The sequence below is a fragment of the Panthera pardus genome, unplaced genomic scaffold, assembly GCF_024362965.1.
Source record: "Panthera pardus isolate Hobbes unplaced genomic scaffold, ASM2436296v1 HiC_scaffold_1, whole genome shotgun sequence".
In the NCBI taxonomy this organism is placed as follows: domain Eukaryota; kingdom Metazoa; phylum Chordata; class Mammalia; order Carnivora; family Felidae; genus Panthera; species Panthera pardus.
In genome coordinates, this window is record NW_026526654.1 from 63,531,473 (window position 1) to 63,552,423 (window position 20,951).

At 40.8% G+C, this 20,951-nt stretch overlaps 1 protein-coding gene across 3 annotated transcripts in view; it reads right to left on the minus strand.

Annotated features, from left to right (window-relative positions):
• Nucleotides 1-20,951, minus strand: part of EPSTI1 (epithelial stromal interaction 1) — a 98,687-nt gene that overhangs the window by 41,608 nt on the left and 36,128 nt on the right. For all 3 annotated transcript variants that reach the window (XM_019447459.2, XM_019447457.2, XM_019447461.2), the window contains exon 7: nucleotides 3,807-3,900. In XM_019447459.2, the coding sequence (XP_019303004.1) occupies nucleotides 3,807-3,900 (94 nt within the window). The remainder of the gene's footprint in view (nucleotides 1-3,806; nucleotides 3,901-20,951) is intronic.

Genomic DNA, 20,951 nt, shown 5'->3' on the forward strand with positions numbered 1-20,951 from the left:
CACATGCCAGGGGGCGAGAGTGCCCGCAGCCAAGGAGAGCTAGGAGAGGCAAGGGACAGGTTCCTCTCTAGAGTCTCGAGAAGAAGCCAGCCTTGCTGACACCTTGATTTTACCCCCTTCATACTCATTCCAGACTTCTGACTTCCAGATCTATAAGACAATACATCTGTGCTGTGTTGAGCCACTAAGTCCTTAGCAATTTGTTGCACCAGCGATGGAAAATTGTTTTATTGAGCCATAACTGACATGACATTATATTAGTTTCAGGTGTACAACATAATGATTCAACGTTCGTGTGTGCTGCAAAATGATCACGGCAATAAGTCTAGTTAGTATCCGTTACCACACGTAGTTACAAAAGTGTTTTTCTTGTGATGGACCTTTTAAGATCTCTCTTAGCAACTTCCAAATACGCAGTACGGTATTGTTAACTGTGGCCACAGGCTGTGCATTACATCGCCAGGCCTTATTTTATTTTATTTATTTAAAAAAAAAATTTTTTTAACATTTATTTATTTTTGAGACAGAGAGAGAGCATGAACAGGGGAGGGTCAGAGAAAGAGGGAGACACAGAATCTGAAACAGGCTCCAGGCTCTGAGCTGTCAGCACAGAGCCTGACGCGGGGCTCGAACCCACGGACCGCGAGATCATGACCTGAACCGAAGTCGGACGCTTAACTGACTGAGCCACCCAGGCGCCCCCAGGCCTTATTTTATAAGCAATGGGAAATTAATACACAGAGTTTAAAATACTGGGAGCGGGAGTGAGATTAAAGGAGTGCAAGGGACACAGGCCTTCAAGTGTTGGCTTTTTTTGAAAAAACATGTGGCATGTGGATAAAAATTAAACCATCCGCACGAGGAGTTCCAAGCAGAAGTGAGAGGAAATGGCTGGAAAGGCACAAGCTATAGAGCAGCGCTCCGCAGACATTAATGTGTGCACAAGTCGCCACAGACCGTGTTAAAATTCAGCTTCATACTCAGGACTGGAGTGGCGCCTGAGCTTCATCTACACCCCTCTAGGCTCCCGGGTGAGGCCCACGCTACTGATCCATGGACCCTACTTAGAGCAGCCAAGACCTAGATTCTACATACAGAAAGGAGTCGTGAGGGAAGGGAGGAAGGCAGAGGGCAGAAAGGGTTCTGTGCTCAAGCTAAGACATTCTGACTTTATCCTTGAAGATACAGGGAGACACGGGCAGTGGAACAACCGGATGAGATGTTTTTAAACGACTATTCGCTGTAGAGGAGGCGGCAAGAGGCAACAAAGCAGACTGGAAACCATTTAGTGTACAACCAGAAATATTCAATGATTATGACTGAGGAAGGCGGCCTATTTTCTGGCACTTCTCACAGGCACACACACAGTACAGAGAACTGTATCAATCCATGTGTAAGTAAACACTGTAAGTATCTTTGGTCTGAAGTTCTCTTCCGTATCGCTTAAAGGAATATTCTTGCCGTCTTTTCCACTGATGTAATTATAGAATATGTATTAAATTCCCAGCTGCCCATGGAAGATCCACACGTAAATAAATGTAATAAGAACAACTTTCTCTGAAAAGGTACATTATGTGAGAATTAAATTTTTTAAAAAAAACTTGAAAGCTTGTAGCTTATCACACCCCCATAGAAATGGGGGTCACACAGCGTTGACATTCTATACATTGACCACAGTTAAGGCAAACTACAGGTGTCTTCCTTCCATGTTACAAAAGTGCATTGTAAAGGCGTGTCATTCCTAAAGCATTAGAAATGGTTCTGCAAAGCATTCTCAGAGGAATTCTACGCAGATGGATTAGACAGAAGAAGAGTACAATATTGGTAAAAAAAAAAAAGTCACTTAAATATATTGAACACCAACAAATTATTAATAGTTTGCTGTCGAAATGGGAGCAGCTATTGAATGCAGTTCATAAAGAATCATCCTGGGTCCAATGCTGTTCCATATTTTCTATTAATAGCTCTGAGGATCTTGTGACTAATGCACTAATCAATCCACAGAAAATGCAGTCCTGGGAGACATTAGTCATGTTATGGACAATATTAAAATTCAGGATGATCTTGTTAAATTGAAGAAACAAACCAAAATCAATAGGCCAGGCACACACGTTCTGCCGGGTGTTTCGTAGGATTCGGGAAGCCTTCAAACAGAGTCAAGACCATCCTGGCAGCCAAGCACCCAGTTGATAAAGTTATCCAATTCCTGTCTTCTCTCCCTCCCTCACGGCCACAGGGTATCTGGACAGACGTCAAGGACTGTCCCTACACAGGATTTAGCTCTCTACCTACAGTTTTCAAGTCTGTCCTTTCATGCCCTGCAGTGAGAGGAGAGAGGACAGATGTGACAGGACCCATGGCAAATCTTAGACTTTGGAGCACCACCTTAGAAGTGGGGGACGAGGGTGGGGGGAGGAACATTTAAACATTTGTAAGTAAGAGTACAATGAACTTATCCCAAGGAGTGTCATAATAGCTTCTTGACATGTTAAATCATAGTCACTAAAGCACACACTTTTAAAAACTTAAACCCATCCTTTCTTTCAGCTACAACCATTTCCAGAGGCATCCTGAATTATACTTACTTTGTTGTCCCCAGTTAACCAGTCAATAACCAAGGCCCTGCCAACTTCACCTTTTATTTTTTTTAATATAATTTATTGTCAAATTGGTTTCCATACAACACCCGGTGCTCACCCAACAGGTGCCCTCCTCAATGCCCATCACCCACTTTCCCCTCTCCCCCAGCCCCCATCTCCCCTTAGTTGGTTCTCAGTTCTTAGGAGTCTCTTATGGTTTGCCTCCCTCCAACTTTTTTTTCCCCCTTCCCCTCCCCCATGGTCTTCTGTTAAGTTTCTCAAGATCCACATATGAGTGAAAACATACAGTATCTGCCTTTCCCTGACTGACTTATTTCACTTAGCATAATACCCTCCAGTTCCATCCACGGTGCTGCAAATGGCCAGATTTCATTCTTCCTCGTTGCCAAGTAGTATTCCATTGTATACATAAACCACATCTACTTTATCCATCCGTCAGTTGATGGACATGTAGGCTCTTTCCATTCACCTTTTAAATGGTTCTCTGACCTGTGCTCTCATCTCCATCCTCCCATCCACTGCCCTATTTCATGTCTTTATCATTCCTTACCTGGACTAACGCAGAGCCTCTCAGAGGCCTCTCTGCCTCTCCATTCCCTCAGAGCCATCCTTCACATGGTTACCAGTGTGACCCCACTAAAATACAAACCTGACTTTGAACCTTCCCTGTTTGAAAAGTTTTAGTGCCTTCAGCACTCACAGAATGAGGTCCAAGATCTCCAATGGAGCATACAAATTTCTGCAGTGGTATTCTGCTGGCTTCCCATGTGAGGTATTTCTGGATGTCTTGATGTCTGGGGGACACCTCTAGCATGTTGTGCCCACATCCTGCAGTACCCACGGCAGCCCAGACAATGAACTGTCCCACCCAAATTACAGTCCTTCCAGGCAGAAACTGTATGCACTTGGTAGACCTTACGTAAACATAAAATTTGGAGGATAGATAAATGGATGGATGACTGGATGAGATCAAAGGCTTTTCAAAGGGTGGTGTTTGGTCCAGGTGCCCGTAATGTAGATAACCAAGTGCAAGCATTGTTTTATAGCTCAAGGAAGCAACAGCTGAAGTTAAGTTTCAGACCAGGTCCATCTGCCTTTAGTTCCAGCCATCTATTATACACAGCTCACTCTGTGCCCTTAGCCTTCATTCACCAAATGCCTCTTTATAAAGTACCAGACAGCAACCCTGCATGGCCTCCCACTTACCCAAGTTGAAGACTGTGGGTCATGAAGAGCCTTTTGACAGGTACTTCTGTCTGGCGACTCTGTGTCCAGTCTGCTCAGGAACTCCGCAGTTTTGCTAGCAGGGACACAAACAGGTGTTAGGGCCTTCATAAAAACAGAAATATCATCACTTATCGTGCCTCTGGATACTAGCCAAGACATTCACTGGGTGATGACTTAAAGTGTCCTGGGTAGAACAAAAGGTTAGTGTGAGAACAAGGTCGCGTAGAAAACCAAAATAAAACGCTACCATAAGACCGCCTTGTTGAAGAACATTCATCTGAAAAGTATAAAATTAGGTTTGTGGCATGTGAAACTGGGATTTCATTTTTATCTCCTTGACATGGAGATAAATGCTCCCTCAGATTCTACAGTGTGGGGTCCTAACTTCCCGTCTCGGTATTTAAAGCCTGACATTCAGACCGCATGATAGAGCCGTGGCACGTTGGGTCCCCTGTGAGACCGCATTCCACGCTGGTTTCCTGTGGCCCTTTGCCCGCTTTCTCCTCTCGTTGCCCTCATGGCTTTGGCTGCTCTCGGGATACAGGCCCTCCAATCCTGTAACTCTTAACCACATATGGATCGTGGAGCCCCTATGGGATTCTGAAAGCAGTTATGGCCCCTTACACAGACACATGCACACATACACACCTTCGCATTTGATTTGTACCTTCCATGGAAGGTAAGAAATGCTGCTGGTTCTGGCCTGCATTTCCGACATCTCTTGTTAGCTCAGAAAGATTGGCCGAGAAATAGCCTCAGTTTTAAGAAGGTCTTTGTTTTTCCCTTAAAAACCCCAAACCATCACCCCAATTTCTCCTCTCACCTATGTCAAGCAGAGAACATTAGAATTGTTCCCTAGACCTCATTTCAGACTTCCCCATTTGGCCTACCACTGATCTCCGTTTCTCTGTCCTTTCCCCATGTAATTTGTGGGATTTTTCCCCCCTTATTTCCGATGCACAACCAAATACTTCATTCATGGAGGCCTAATGCATATTGCACCAGCCTCTTGCAGCCCTCTCACTGCCTGCCTCCTTCCCTCAGTTACCCCTCTTCTTCCCCCCTGATATTTTAGTCCTCAACTTGTCAAGCACTTAAGATACAGACACCCAAAAACGCATCAATGGTCTGGTAAAAATAAATGGTATCCAGTGGAGGAAAATCAAAACAAGGAATTCAAAACTAAACAGGGATGCCAACATCACTTCAAATAATTACTTAGATAGAACATGGCATTTGAACAAGGTCAGAAGCTTGAGCTGGGAAAGGAAGAGCAAAAAGGTAAGCGACGTACATCACCCTGAGAAACATAAGGCTTCGGCACTGGAGACAAACAGCCTCTCCATTTGTCTAGGATTGCTTATCTTGCCCAGAATAGACAAGGAGACTAATGAAGTCTCAGAGCCTGGAAGCTGCCCCACTGTCTGGGGCTTTATGAAGTCATCAGTCAAAAGTGTTCAAAGAAGAGAGTTGCCAGAAGTTTGGATGAGATTTCTGAATATCCTGAGTTCAGACCTAGGAAAAGCGGTGAAAAAGAAACACTGCGATAAACAAGGAAAGAACCTCAGACCAAGTTGACGGGCAGCCCCACGTTGTGTTCTGACAGTGGTTTCTTACCTGCAGGTGCCTAGGACAAAACTGCCTGCGTAGCCAACCACTAGCCCTGGCCCTTCTACCAATTATCACTGCCCCACTTATGCCACAGGATTAAATCATAATGACAGGGCCACAGGACTGCTACAGGAATTCAAGTACGGGTCTGTGGAGAATGTGGATTATTCCCAAAGATGAACCATATTGACAAGCCACGTTCCAAGTTACTAAACTAACTGACTGGTATTTCTCAACTGTCAGTATAGGCCTAGGTATAGAATGTAATTTCCATATGTTGACTAAACTGACCTGGGATACTTGTAGGCAATTATGGTCACATTTAATAAAAATAAAATACAGAAGAACCTTCTTGAGGGCAAAAGTGGGCGAATCTCAGAGTGCCTGGGTGGCTCAGTCGGTGAAGCATCCTACTTCAGCTCAGGTCATGATCTCATGGTCGGTGAGTTCGAGCCCCGCGTCGGGCTCTGTGCTGACAGCTCAGGGCCTAGAGCTTGCTTCAGATTCTGTGTCTCCCTCTCTCTCTCTCTGCCCCTCCCCCCAGGAGAATCTCCTGGTGGGAAGTCCAACAAGACTGAGAACCCTGACTGCAGCACTAGGTCACCTTTCCCTTGGGAGTTTCTTGCTCTTTGTCATCCCTGTGACTCTGCCACCTGTAGAAGGGATGACCCTTTTTTGTTCATCATTCTGACATAAGCATAAATACAGGACTCCTTCCTTTACTCTCCACAGAGTGGATGAACCAATTAAGTCAGACTTGGTTTGGAAGATTTAGTTCACTCACATCCAACTTAAGATCTTCAAGGGTACTTTGTGTTTGTTGTTAGGGTGATTCCCATAGTTTATCCTAACCTCACTTCCATGCAATTCAGATGCAGCAGAGACTGCTAAATGTCCATCAAATTCATGTTCTCTTATTCTAGTGACACAACTTGACTACATACCCTGGCCTCCCTTTCAGTTAAGGTTGGCCACGGGGTTGAGTCTTGACCAATAGACTGTGAAAGGAAGTGATGCACACCCCTTCCAGGACTAATTACAAACTTCTTACACATGCACCTCCATATGTTTTTCTCTTTCTGGCTGGCTGGAGTAAAGACAACCCCCAGCACAAACCCAGAAGTTGTATATTGAAGGTAGGAGAGCCCATATGGCTTGGTGCCTGAATATCTGAGTGGAGAGGGCCTCCACCCAAACTTGTTCACCCATTCCTTAAATGAGCAAGAAAAAAAACAACATAGTATTCAAACTATTCTATACTTTAAAGTCTGTCACAACCCCTAGACTACCCTAATAACATAAGAAATATGTACAACACAGCTAAGGAAACAATCAGCAAGACTAAAAGGCAACCGACAGAATGGGAGAAGATATTTGCAAAGGACATATCAGATAAAGGGTTAGTATCCAAAATCTATAAATAAATTATCACCTCAACACCCAAAAGACAAATAATCCAGTGAAGAAATGGGCAAAAGACATGAATAGACACTTCTCCAAAGAAGACATCCAGATGGCCAACCGACACATGAAAAAAATGCTCCACATCACTCATCATCGGGGAAATACAAGTCAAAACCACAATGAGATACCACCTCACTCCTGTCAGAATGGCTAACATTAACAAGTCAGGCAACAACAGATGTTGGCGAGGATGCAGAGGAAAAGGATCTCTTTTGCATTGTTGGTGGGAATGCAAGCTGGTGCAGCCACTCTGGAAAACAGTATGGAGGTTCCTTAAAAAACTAAAATAGAACTACCCTATGACCCAGCAATTGCACTACTAGGTATTTATCCAAGGGATACAAGTGTGTTGCTTTGAAGGACACATGCACCCCAATGTTTATAGCAGCACTATCAACAATGGTCAAAGTATGGAAAGAGCCCAAATGTCCATTGATGGATGAATGGATAAGGAAGATGTGGTGTGTGTATATATTTATATATACACACACACATATATGTATATATGTATATATGTATACATATATATGTATATATATAGTAATACTCCATTGTGTATATGTGTGTATATATGTGTGTGTGTGTATATATATGTATATGTGTGTGTGTATATATATATGTGTATATATATATATATTGTAATACTCCACTGTGTATATGTGTGTATATGTGTGTGTGTGTATATATATGTATATATATAGTGTAATACTCCATTGTGTATATGTGTGTATATATGTGTGTGTATATGTGTGTGTGTGTGTGTGTGTGTGTGTACACACATATATACACACATATACACAATGGAGTATTACCCGGCAATCAAAAAGAATGAAATCTTGACATTTGCAACTATGTGGATGGGACTGGAGGGTATTTTGCTAAGTGAAATTAGTCAGAGAAAGACAAATATCATATGATTTCACTCATATGAGGACTTTAAGAGACAAAACAGAGGAACATAAGGGAAGGGAAACAAAAATAATATAAAAACAGGGAGGGGGACAAAACAGAAGAGACTCATAAATATGGAGAACACACTGAGGGTTTTGGAGGGGTTGTGGGAGGGGGGCTGGGCTAAATGGGTAAGGGGCACTAAGGAATCTACTCCTGAAATCATTGTTGCACTATATGCTAATTTGGATGTAAATTAAAAACAAAAATTAAGAAAAGAAATATGTACAAGAGAATCATTTCTCAATTAAGTGATCAATTCCAAAAGTGTAAGAGGCAGCCAAGAAGAGTTGAGGAAGATGAGAAACAAGGATTCTCAAGGATTCAGCTAAACAGCTATTTCAGAACTTTAGTCAGGGGAGGGGAAGGTGGGAAAGGGGCTTCATTCTGGAGCTGTCTTCCTGTTAGGCCTAGGAGCTACCTAGGCTCAGAGCATAAAAAAGCATGAACCTTCCAAATACTGGGGAGGGTGTCTTACAAAACTGGTCCTCTTATAAATTGCTAATGGAAGGGAAAATTGGTGTTACCACTTCAGGGAGTAATTTGACAGTGCTTAGTAGAGATGAGTATGTGCATAATGCCTAGGTACCAACTCTAGAGAAACTCTTGCATAGGTATTTAAAGACACCTGAACAAGGTCATTTAATCCAGCACTGCTGTAAGAGTCCCAGATATAGAATTTAAAAAAAAGGGGGGGGGGGCAGCGCCTGGGTGGCTCAGTCAGTTAAGCGTCTGACTTGGGCTCAGGTCCTGATCTCACAGCCCGGTTATCAGGCTCTGTGCTGACAACTCAGAGCCTGGAGTCTGCTTAGGATTCTGTGTCTCCCTCCCTTTCTGCTCCCTTCCCTGCTAGTGCTCTGTCTCTCACTCTCAAAGATAAATAAAACATTAAAAAAAGAGAGAGAGAGAGAGAGAGAGAGTCCCAGAGATAGAAAGAAGATGTGGAGTGGGGGCGAGGGGAAGATGAGAATGGAAAGGAAGAAGAGAATGAACTAGATCTACATCAAGAATCGATACGGTGAAATCTCAAAAAACAGTATCCAGTTGGGGTGCGGGGCGGGGGGGGGGGGGAGGAGTTGTAAAGGTATGAGACAGTGATCAAAGTATCTGAAGGACATAAAACAACAGTCTGTACCTTGTGTGGATTCACATATATGTAATAAAATTGGAACAATGTACATGATGAGAAAAAGAAAAGCAGCCCAAGATATTTAGGAACTGTTCTGACACATCTTAATCTCAATGTTATTACAAACTAATCCGATGTTTACAGCTAAGCCATGTTGTTCTACTGATGGACATAAATGGTCCCACAGAATATCCACTTTACCCAAGTAGACCTCACAAATTACCAAATATCCCCCATCTTGCTAAATGAATGCAGACTTCCTTACCAATTACAGTGTCATAGTCATCTAGGCTGTCCTCCCTATAGGTAACATTTAGTGAGACATCCAATCACAGAATTGTCCCCACATGCTGACAACACACAATCTAGAGCAATCTCCTGCTTCTTTAGACCCTTCCCCAAATTACCTAACTGAAACCTAAATCCTCATCAGTTATTTCTAACACTCTTACTGAGATATCCCTCCATTTCTTACAGTGTGTGTTTTCCCTATTTTCTTTTTTAGTTGTTTTGTTTTTGAGAGAGAGAGAACACAGGTAGAAGAGGGGCAGAGAGAGAGAGAGAGGAAGACACAGAATCCGAAGCAGGCTCCAGGTTCTGAGCTGTCAGCACAGACCCAGACGTGGGGTTTGAACCTGTGAGACATGAGATCATGACCTGAGCCGAAGTCTGACACTTAACCGACTGAGCCACCCAGGTGTCCATGTTTTCCTTTTTTGTAATAAACCCATAATGTTCAACTACAGGTATGTCCCTGGTGGTCTTCTGCTGAAGGGCACTGACAAATGTTACGCACCAGAACACTGTTGCTGTTAGAGAAAAAATGGAGGGAAGGGATGAGAGTGAAAGGGTAACTAACACTTTAGCCATCACTATACCATTTAATTTCTTTTTTAAAAATGAAACAAATGTAGGCAAAATCGTAAGTGTGACCTTAGTGATTGATACATATTTTCTGTGATTTTGCAATGCTTCTCAAAGAGAGAAAAAGCATACACACTATTGTGGTGCTTATGGGGAAAAGTTTTGCAGATGCCATTCTGGATTCCTTAGAGCAATAATTTCCAAAATGCCAACAGGAAGACCCACGTGTGGCTGACACCATAAGAATCATCTACGCTGCTTCTTGTTAAGCCCTGGACTCAAGACTTAAACTTTCCAATTCAGCATGTCTGGTATCGGATCCGGGAACCCGTGTTTCTCAAAAGCACCCCTGGTGATCTTGGGATCTACTATAGAGGTACCGATGGATATTTAATATGCGTAATTCTCTGAGGTCCACATGATTCTGACTTAATGATTAAATCATGCTATCACACACATTTGGAAACACAATCTTAGCGTGTCTTAGGAATCCTTCTCTAGGAGGACTAACAATACATTCTTCCTGTCTTTCACAATAGCTTCACAAACCTGAACTTGGCCACTGCGAGGTTTAGGTGAGCAAGTAATCATTCTTACATTCACATACGCATTTGCGCCAGCAACAAATTCTTCCTCAGTCTCTGCTTTGTGCTTAGTAATATGGGTTATCGAATAAACTAATCTGAGATGGTTTTGACTGAGTCAGTTTCATATAAGTGGGTGTGAACAAAAAACATTCATATACTTATAAGCACTCAAAGCTAAAATCAGTGGGGAAAAGTTTGAGGATAACAGGATATTAGAATAGTCTTAAAGTATTTCCCCCAACTACAAAATATCAATTACAAAGGGACAAAAACAATTAACTTTACAGTGGAGACCACCCTGACCAAATAATGAAAGTTAGTATCACCAGTAATGAGGACATCAACATCATATACCCTCTTGATAGGATGCTCCAAGGACACAGGATCACCTCTTAGTATGCTGAAAATTAAAACCTCAATCTTATCATAAGAAAATATCAGATAAACCCAAATTAGAGGTACATTCTACAAAGTAACTAACCAGTACTGACTGAAAGTGTCAAGGTCATGAAACATGAGGCAAAAATGAGGCACTGTCACAGACTAGAGGAAACTAAAGAGTCATGACCATTAATTATATTATGTGATCCTGAATCAGATCCTAAAATAGAAAAAAGAACATTGAGGAGAAATTGGTGAAATTCTAATAAAGCCTGTAGTTTATTGTGTCAATCTTAATTGCCTAGTTTGATAAATGTACTATGGTTTATACAAGATATTAACATTAGGGGAAGCTAGAAAGTCTCAGTGCAAAACTCTGTACTATTTTTGTAACCTTTCTCTAAGCTGAAAATTATTTCACAAGAAAAAAAAAAAAAAAAAAGGAATCTCCCTCAGCTCTCTTCCTTACCTGAAACCAAGAGAAGACAAAACCTAAAGACAGCATTTGCCTCCGAGTTCCCTAAATGGAGGCATCTTATTTCTCATACATTTTCCTCAGTGCCTGGAGGGCGGGGGGGGGGGGGGGGAGGGGGGGGGCAACACAGGCATCTTCTTTGCTCCTCATGTTACTTCAGACAATTACTTCTCCCTCCATCACTTGCAAAAAAAAAAAAAGTCTGTTCCGGTTAGTGCCCTTGACATCAGTATACCCTACGTTCTTCTCCCCTCTTTGCTATTATACACTCCAAACCTTCTGGTCCGAAGCATCTCTCATTCATCACGACCAGGCTTCCTCCCCATCTCAACTACTGTTGGAGACATGGATGTCCCGGATCTCCTCCTTGCCTTCCAGCTCCCAGGCTCCACTTTTTATTTTCTCATCTCCAACACCTCTTCAGTCTGCCTCAGCCACACTCCTAGAGTCCTACCCTAAACTCTACCGTCATGAACAAGTATCCTCCTTCCAACAGAAGAACTGACAAACACCACTCTTGGACAGAACTTTCTATCATTCCGTGTTCTTGGCACAAACATCGTCACTCCAACCATTTTCTGCCCGGTTTGGGATTTCCAAGCCATCATTCCTCCCTTTTTCTCACCATCAGTTCCTACCCATCTCTATTTATTGTGCAGCTTAGAGCCCACAGTGCATTTTTACAATCTTTCCTTTACAAATGTCTTTGACACTCTAAGATAAAGTCGACCATCTGCTTTCTCTGCATGGGCACCAGAGCAAGTGAATCAAACTTGGGGAAAAATAACCTATCAGGTGTTTGGGGATGGTAGACATGCAGGAGGATGGGGGCAGGAGTGTAGACAGGCTTCACATGAAATTCATGAACACAGACATCACTCTGACCAGAGCCAACACCAACTCCTGCCTGGACTACCGCCATAATGTTGTCTCTAGCTTCTCCATTTCCATTCTTGCCTCCTCAAATCTATTCTTGACACAGCAAACAGTAATCACTTCTTTAAAAACAATAAAACAGCTTCTGAAGGTTTGCTCCTGTAGCTTAAATAAAACCCAAACTATGTGCCATGGCCTGCATGATTTCTCTGGCTCCTATCAATCTTGTCAACTTCATGATCTCTCTTCCCCCACTTCAACCCAAATATATCAGCTTCCTTTCCGAATATACTGGGTGCTGCTCCCACAGCCTAGGACCCACTTCCCTGGTTCTCAGCAGGACTTGTTCCTTTCTCATCCCTCCACTCAACTGTCATTTTCTCAGAGATGCAGGTCTCCCCTACATTCTCCCCTCCCAGTTTCAGTATTCTTGATCACTGGTAGAGACCATTATCTTCCCCTATGTTCTCTCATAGGAATTATAGTCTGTTATCCTATATATTCCTTGGTCATCTGGTTTATTATCTGAATTTCCACACTTGGTCATGGGGCTAGATTTGCTTTATTCATCATACATGCCTAGAACCTAGTAACCTAGTATAGTGCTTGATCTATACCAGGCGCTCACAGTTGAATACATGAAAGCCCATTGCCTAATGCTAGATACTATCAATACATTTACATTTTGGCCAGTGTCAAAATAAAATTTTTTATGTTTCTCTGATCATCAGTGAGGCTAAATATTTTTATTGATGTTATATCTCTTGTCTTTTAACTGCTAGTTCAAGCCATTTGTCAATTTTTCTAGAGTTGTCTTTTTCTTACTAATTTATAAGAGTTCTTTGTGAAATTAAGCCTTTGTCCATTACTCTTGAGGCAAATATTTTCTCCTAGACTCACTTGTGATACTGTTCACTGTTGTCACCTACCACAATTTTTTCCTGCAGTCAAATCTGTATTTTTCCTTATGGCTTCTGAGTTATGTGTGTGACTTATGATTTTGGGGGTAGAATCTCCTTTCCAAAAACATTCTTCATCATATTCTAATTGTGTTGGCTCAATACAATTTGTCGAATTGTCTTTTTGACACTGATTTGAAAGGATACTTTTATCAATAGCTGAAGTCCTAAATACTAAATGCTCTTATATTCATGGGCCTGCTTCTAGATTCTTTCACTGAATAGATTTATTTTTTTTTTAAATATGTTTTTTATTATTTTGCTTCAATTAAACCTGGATTATTAAAAGTATAATAATTTCTGGTGCTGATGTAAATAACATATTTAACTTACACAATGTTATGAATTTTTGTACACGTATTTTAAATATTCTTCTTTTTTTTTTTTTAACATTTGTGCCAAATTTTTTTTTTATTTTTTTTATTTTTTAATATATGAAATTTACTGTCAAATTGGTTTCCATACAACACCCAGTGCTCATCCCAAAAGGTGCCCTCCTCAATACCCATCACCCACCCTGCCCTCCCTCCCACCCCCCATCAACCCTCAGTTTGTTCTCAGTTTTTAACAGTCTCTTATGCTTTGGCTCTCTCCCACTCTAACCTCTTTTTTTTTTTTTTCCTTCCCCTCCCCCATGGGTTTCTGTTATGTTTCTCAGGATCCACATAAGAGTGAAACCATATGGTATCTGTCTTTCTCTGTATGGCTTATTTCACTTAGCATCACACTCTCCAGTTCCATCCATGTTGCTACAAAAGGCCATATTTCATTTTTTCTCATTGCCACGTAGTATTCCATTGTGTATATAAACCACAATTTCTTTATCCATTCATCAGTTGATGGACATTTAGGCTCTTTCCATAATTTGGCTATTGTTGAGAGTGCCGCTATAAACATTGGGGTACAGGTGCCCCTATGCATCAGTACTCCTGTATCCCTTGGATAAATTCCTAGCAGTGCTATTGCTGGGTCATAGGGTAGGTCTATTTTTAATTTATTATAATGCCAATAACACTTTATTACTACCATACTTTTATATTAATACACATGATACCTGGTACAACAAGCCTCTCCCAACCCCATTCAATTTCTCTCTTTCAAGTGTATCGTTTTTTTTAGTATTTTCTCTTTAAACTTGATTTATCAAATTCCACAAAAGGTCCTGTTCAGGACAACTATCTTTATAATACTGACTTTTTTTTCCTTCTAGAGTTAATGGTCTACGTTTATTTTCATCTTCTTTTAGGTATCTTATGTAGGATCTATGTATTCGACTCACCTGTTTTACAGTGGATGATAATTTTAAATGGGCTTTTTCTTTAATTATATTTTTTAATGAGCTTTTGATGGTATAGAAGATAGACAAATATTTGCATATTGGCTTTAGATTCATTCATGTTAGTTGAACTGTTAGTATTAGGTCCAGTAACTTTTTAGTTGATCCCTTCGGGATGGTTTAGACGGATAATCAGAGACACCGATCTCTTTCTTTGCAATATTTAGATTATTTCTTTGTTAAAAATAGAAACAGTCTCTAGTTACAGGGCAGTAATAACAAGCATTCTCATCACCCTGTTCCAGACTTCACTGGAAAAGCTGGCTTCTTTCTTAGGATTTCAAATGAAATCTAACACCTTCCTTGAAGGTTTAGTAGAACTCACTGAAAAAACAAAAACAGAACAAAACAAAAACCCAATTGGGCTTTTTTTTTAGGTAAAAGCCAAACTGTATTTTCTCTTCCACTTCTAGTTATTACTCTATTCAGGCTTCAAGTCTAGTCATGTATATTTTCCCCAGGAAATAAATGAGGAAATCTGGGTGACAAAAAATTAACAATTAGAAGTAGGATAATTAGGAGTATTTTGCTCTTCCAGAATTCTGGTTGTACTTCCTTTCTTATCCTTGGGGCTCTTCTTTTTTTATTTTTAAGTCAGACAAGTTCAAAATCGGCCTGAAATTTTATAAGAATTTTTTTAAAAAAGCAAAAAACTAGTTTTGGGGTTAATTTACAGATGATAAATTCATTTTCTACATCATTAAAACCAATTTGGGGGGTGGGGGTGCCTTGGTGGCTCAGTCAGTTAAGCATCTGACTCTTGATTTCAGCTTTCATCTCTTGATTTCATGATCTCATGGTTCCTGAGAATGAGCCCCGCGTAGGGTTCTGTGCTGACAGCACGGAACCTGCTTGGGATTCTCTTTCCCTCTCTTTCTGCCCCTTCCCTACTTGCACATGTGCTCTCTCTCAAAATAAATAAATAAACATTTTAAAACTTTTTTTTCCTGTATTATCCTTCCTTCTACCTATTTGTACTTATTTTATTGTTCTATACTATCTTAATACGACGTTTAGTTTATTTGTTTCTGTTTTTACTAAATGCTTTTAAAACTATTTTCTAAATAATTTTATAGCCACATTCTATAGATTTATATAATATGGGATACTTTAAAACTTGTATTCTTTTATCCCCAAGTAATTTGTAATTTCAGTTTTGGTTTCAATTTGTACCCTAACAGTCATTCAGAAAAGTGATTAGAAAAAAATTTATGTGAATAGACATTAAATTTCTTTTTTTTGCTTATTTGAGTAATCTCTACACCCAATATGGGTCTCAAACTCCTGACCCCGAGATCAAGAGTCACATGTTCCTCCAGCTGAGCCAGCCATACATCCCTGACATTAACATTTCTTATTGCTTAAACTATGATGTTATTACATTTTCCTTAGGAATGGTGGTTCTCTAGGATTTGGGAGTACTGGGGGGATTTTCTGAGAAACTTTGAAACCTTAGTCAAGGCCAATTGTAGTTACATCAATATTTGTAAAGATTTTGTTTTTTCATAAACTAGGTACAACACTTTATATAATCATACTGAGTGGTTGTTATTCAAATCTTCTATTCCTTGTATCGTTTTTTGGTTCACATGATCCGCTAATTTCAATGGAGAATTAGTTAAGTAAAAAGGAAAATCTGAGGGGCGCCTGGGTGGCGCAGTCGGTTAAGCGTCCGACTTCAGCCAGGTCACGATCTCGCGGTCCGTGAGTTCGAGCCCCGCGTCAGGCTCTGGGCCGATGGCTCGGAGCCTGGAGCCTGTTTCCGATTCTGTGTCTCCCTCTCTCTCTGCCCCTCCCCCGTTCATGCTCTGTCTCTCTCTGTCCCAAAAATAAATAAAAAACGTTGAAAAAAAAAAAAATTTTAAAAAAAAAAAAGGAAAATCTGAGGCGCTTCGGTGGCTCAGTCAGTTAAGCGTCCAACTCTTGATTTCGGCTCAGGTCATGATTTTGCGGTTCATGAGTTCAGGCCCTGCATCGGGCTCTGTGGGCTCAGCACAGAGCCTGCTTGGGATTCTCTGTCTCCTCTCTCTCTGCCCCTCCCCCGCTTATGTTTGCTCACTCTCAAAAATAAACTTAAAAAAAAAGAGAGAATGTGACAAATCCATTATCTATATTACAGACTTTAGCAGTTTGTTTTATAGGTTTCAAATTGATAAAGACCCATTATTCACATTATCTTTTGGCTGACATATTTTATCTCTATAAAATACTCTTCATCCTGTTGAATGCTTTTCACCTTGAATTTAATTTTGTCTCCTATTAACAGTGATATTAATTAATCTGCCTTCTATTGTTAGCATTTATGGTTATACTTTCCATTCCTTTATTTTCATCTCTTTTGTTTTATGGCATCTCTTATAGTAGCAGATAGCTAGAATTTCATCTTTTTACGCCACCCGAGAGTGTTTCTTTTAATAAGGAGATTTGGCGTGTATACCTTTTCTGTGATTGCTGACTTGTTCATAGTTCTTCCTCTTTTCTGCCTTATGTTACGATGATCAAATTTTCGTTGTATTCATTGTATTTCACTGTATTTTTCACCTGTTTTTATATTTCCTATATCCCATATAATTAAACACATAAAACACATATTAGTCTTCTAACAATATGCGGAATTCACAAGCCTTCACTCGTACAAAGAAAAAAATACTCAACGTTACTTCCTGTCTCCTCTTCCTTGTGCCTCTTCTAGCACTAAAATCCTCTACATTAATTTGATCATGCTTATTCTTAATTTTTAGAAAAGAGAAAAGTCTATCACATACCTGACTATACATGTCACTATATTCTTTGTTCACAACTGTTCTAATACCTACTCCCTTCCTTTTTCTTGGATTCATTCTTTGTTTGGTCGGAGTTCATTTGGTGTTAATTTTTTTTTTTTTTTTTCAGTAAGGATCTTAGAACTCACACAGAAGTGATATGGCTGGCTCTGCAGCCAGCTTTTCTGAAGGATGGAGGGGAGGTGCACACATGTCCCCCCAGGTATACCAGGTCACAGTGATGAGATAACTAAGGGAAACTAGTTTATAAAAGAGACATTAGTCAACTCTCACCTTTTACTAATTATTAATTACATATTGCGAAAGCTAGAAGCTGTCCCTGACATCCAGGAGCTAGTCTAGCACTCAGAGCTAGGCCTTGGTGTTCTCCTGGTGAAAGCAATTCACACAGTATCAACATCAAAAGAGTCACCCTGGGGCTGTGATGGATATTGACAAAAATAAGACCCCCTCATTAACATGTCTGAGCGAAAAAAGATACATGAACCTGTCTAAACCACCAAAGTGACCAAACACCCCCAAATTCCTACCTGATTTGTGTGACAGTGCTTCTTTATCAATTACATTACAATTGCAATTAACCACTCAGGTCTTCCCTCCTTTTAAATAAAGATACCTAACCACAATCACCCCTGCCTCCTGATAACGTTCAACCCAGAATGAAGCCCCGTTTCCGCAAAGTCTCCTGCAGTCACCTGACACAGGCCCAAATCTTAGCATGTTCTGACATCTTCTTACCAAGGTGGCCCACAGCTCCCCCAAGATGCAGCTAAGAAGTTTAGAATTCATTTTATAAGCAATGGGAAATGATACCCTTTTAGAATAGGGTAGTGACACGATGAAAGCCGTGCTTTAGAAAATGAAATCCAACAAAACATGTAAGATAACTGACAGAAAAAGACAGTTGGTGAAGACAGCAGTGAAGCCATTCGAGTATGCCAGGGGATGACAAGGAGACAGAAGCCATAAGGCAAGTGGAATGTAAGGAATACCTATCGGAAGGTGGTGGCAGTGGGAATGAAAAAGTTGATGTGTGCTGGGACATCCACAGGAAGAACGGACAGTGGTAGAAATATTGATACGGTCTTAACCATCAGCATGATTTAACATTCAGTAGGCAAGGATTCTCTCAGATCAGATTTCCCATAAAATATTCAGTCTTATTCTGAACAAAATAGATAGGGGATTTTTGTATCTATAAGTTCACTTCATTAGCATAAGATAGAAAGTTATGAATAGGATGACTTTCAATTCACCTTACTTGGATTATAAAATGTGAAGTTGGATTTAAGCCTACCATATGGATAAGGGATCGATTTAGCCCTTAAGTGTCTTTTGCAAGCTCCCATGAAGGGCATTAGAAGTTTTGTGAGCACATTAGAAGGCAAACTTGGGGCCTAAGTGTGCATATTCAGCAGACCTGCCTAGATCCTCCACTCTTAGAAAACTAAAATAGATGAAGATGTGCCTCTTAGGACCTAATCACACTATTATTCAAATGGAAATAAAAGAGATGCATGGTTCCGATGGTGGAAATGAAGTAAACTTCCCAACATTTCAATCGACAGGCTGAGCTCAAGGTAGTGCTTGGCAGTTTAGGAATAGGAAGGTCCTGTTTTGGAATGAGCTTGGTTCCAAGAGCTTTTTCAACTAGTTTTTTAAAGAACTAAGCATCCCCCCCCCCGCCCCGCCCCATCCCCTAGAAATATTGGAAACAGTACGTAGGAGCAGAGCACTGCCTGGAAAGATCACAAAAACCCACATACCCTACAGTAAGTTTAAGTGTGGTACTAACCCAGTGTTGGGACTGGAAAAGGATAGCATTCATCTATGATGAAAATCAGAGAAAATCAACTTATTTCCTCAGTTTTTCTTTCACCTACCCTAGGCAAAATGTACATCTTGGTAGAAGGAAACAGAAGTCAACACTGGCCAAATCTTGCTCTCTGAACTGAACTTTACCCCCCCCCCCCTTAACTCCAGGGCTTATCACCCCCCACCCTAGCCAGATATTCCTGACCTTCCAACTATATCATGCCTCTCAATGACCTATTTTTCCCCAGCCCCCCTGGACCCCCAAATCTCAAGACCAAGATTTGGCTGCATCACTTATGGTCTTAGGGACTTCAGGTAATTTACTCAACCCTCCATCTGTAAAATGAGGAGGATATACCCCTCATAGGGCTGATCTGAAAGTTAGATTAAAAAATGCATATAATAGGGGCGCCTGGGTGGCTCAGTCGGTTAAGCGTCCGACTTCGGCTCAGGTCACGATCTCGCGGTCCGTGAGTTCGAGTCCCACGTCAGGCTCTGTGCTGACTGCTCAGAGCCTGGAGCCTGTTTCAGATTCTGTGTCTCCCTCTCTCTCTGACCCTCCCCCGTTCATGCTCTCTCTCTCTGTCTCAAAAATAAATAAACGTTAAAAAAAAATTAAAAAATAAATAAATAAAAAATAAAAAATGCATATAATATACCTAATACTCCTGATACTCCAGAGGCTCTCAGCAATACAGCAGCTTTTATTATTATTTTGCTTATTTCAAAGAGCCAAGCATTTTGTAGTTAAAAAAAAAAACTGTGCAAACGTATAATCTATTACATTAAATGGTTATTAGATATGAATTAACATTTCAAATGTTTGGAAGATACCCAATTGTTAGCTCTCCAGCATATCCTTAAGAGAACCTTGTTTTTTCCTAAGACCCACACACAAAATGTATCCCATTGCTCCCACCCTATGTGAGCCCCCGCCACTGGTTAAATAGGCTCAAAATACAAATTTGTCTCTATATCTATGTAAAAAACATAATTAGAAAAACGACTAGAACCCCCCAAATCAGCTACCATTCAAATTTTTAAATGTGGAGATGTATTTACTCTGTGTTTTAAATCACCTATATCCCAACGTCCTCCCTTTGATATTTTTTATTTTTTTTTTATTTTTTTTTTTATTTTTTTTTTCAACATTTTTTATTTATTTTTGGGACAGAGAGAGACAGAGCATGAACGGGGGAGGGGCAGAGAGAGAGGGAGACACAGAATCGGAAACAGGCTCCAGGCTCCGAGCCATCAGCCCAGAGCCCGACGCAGGGCTCGAACTCACGGACCGCGAGATCGTGACCTGGCTGAAGTCGGACGCTTAACCGACTGCGCCACCCAGGCGCCCCCCTTTGATATTTTTTAAAAAGCACAATCAAAAGTTTATTAACTATCACCTCAAACCCACCAGTAATAATGATTAATAGAAAAGGCCTTCCTGAAAAGTGCCACATTTGACTTTTTATAGGTAGTTACAGAGAGTAAAAATAATGGGGGAAACTACACCAAGGTTAGATGCCTATTTTTGCCCTTTGCTTTTCATGCTCAAGAATCCTAGAACTAATTCTAAATTGTGAAATGAATCTGTCCCCAGCCAGGGTAGCAGACTTAATGCACCATTAATCTGGTCTGCTCTCAGCTGCCAATTGAAATAGTCACAGTCCTTCGATTTTTAAGGAAAAGACCGTGCTGCAGAAGTACATTCCAGAGGTCTTTTCACAAAAGCCATCCTGTGTGCTCCATCTGCACATGCAATCTGCTTGTGTATTTCCAGCCAGCTTGCATGGGCAGATTAATGCGTACAATTAGAAAGCAACCTCACAGGCATTCAATAAACTGCCTTCATTATTACACTCAGGAGAGTCCCTTTGGATGTCAATAAAAGCCTAG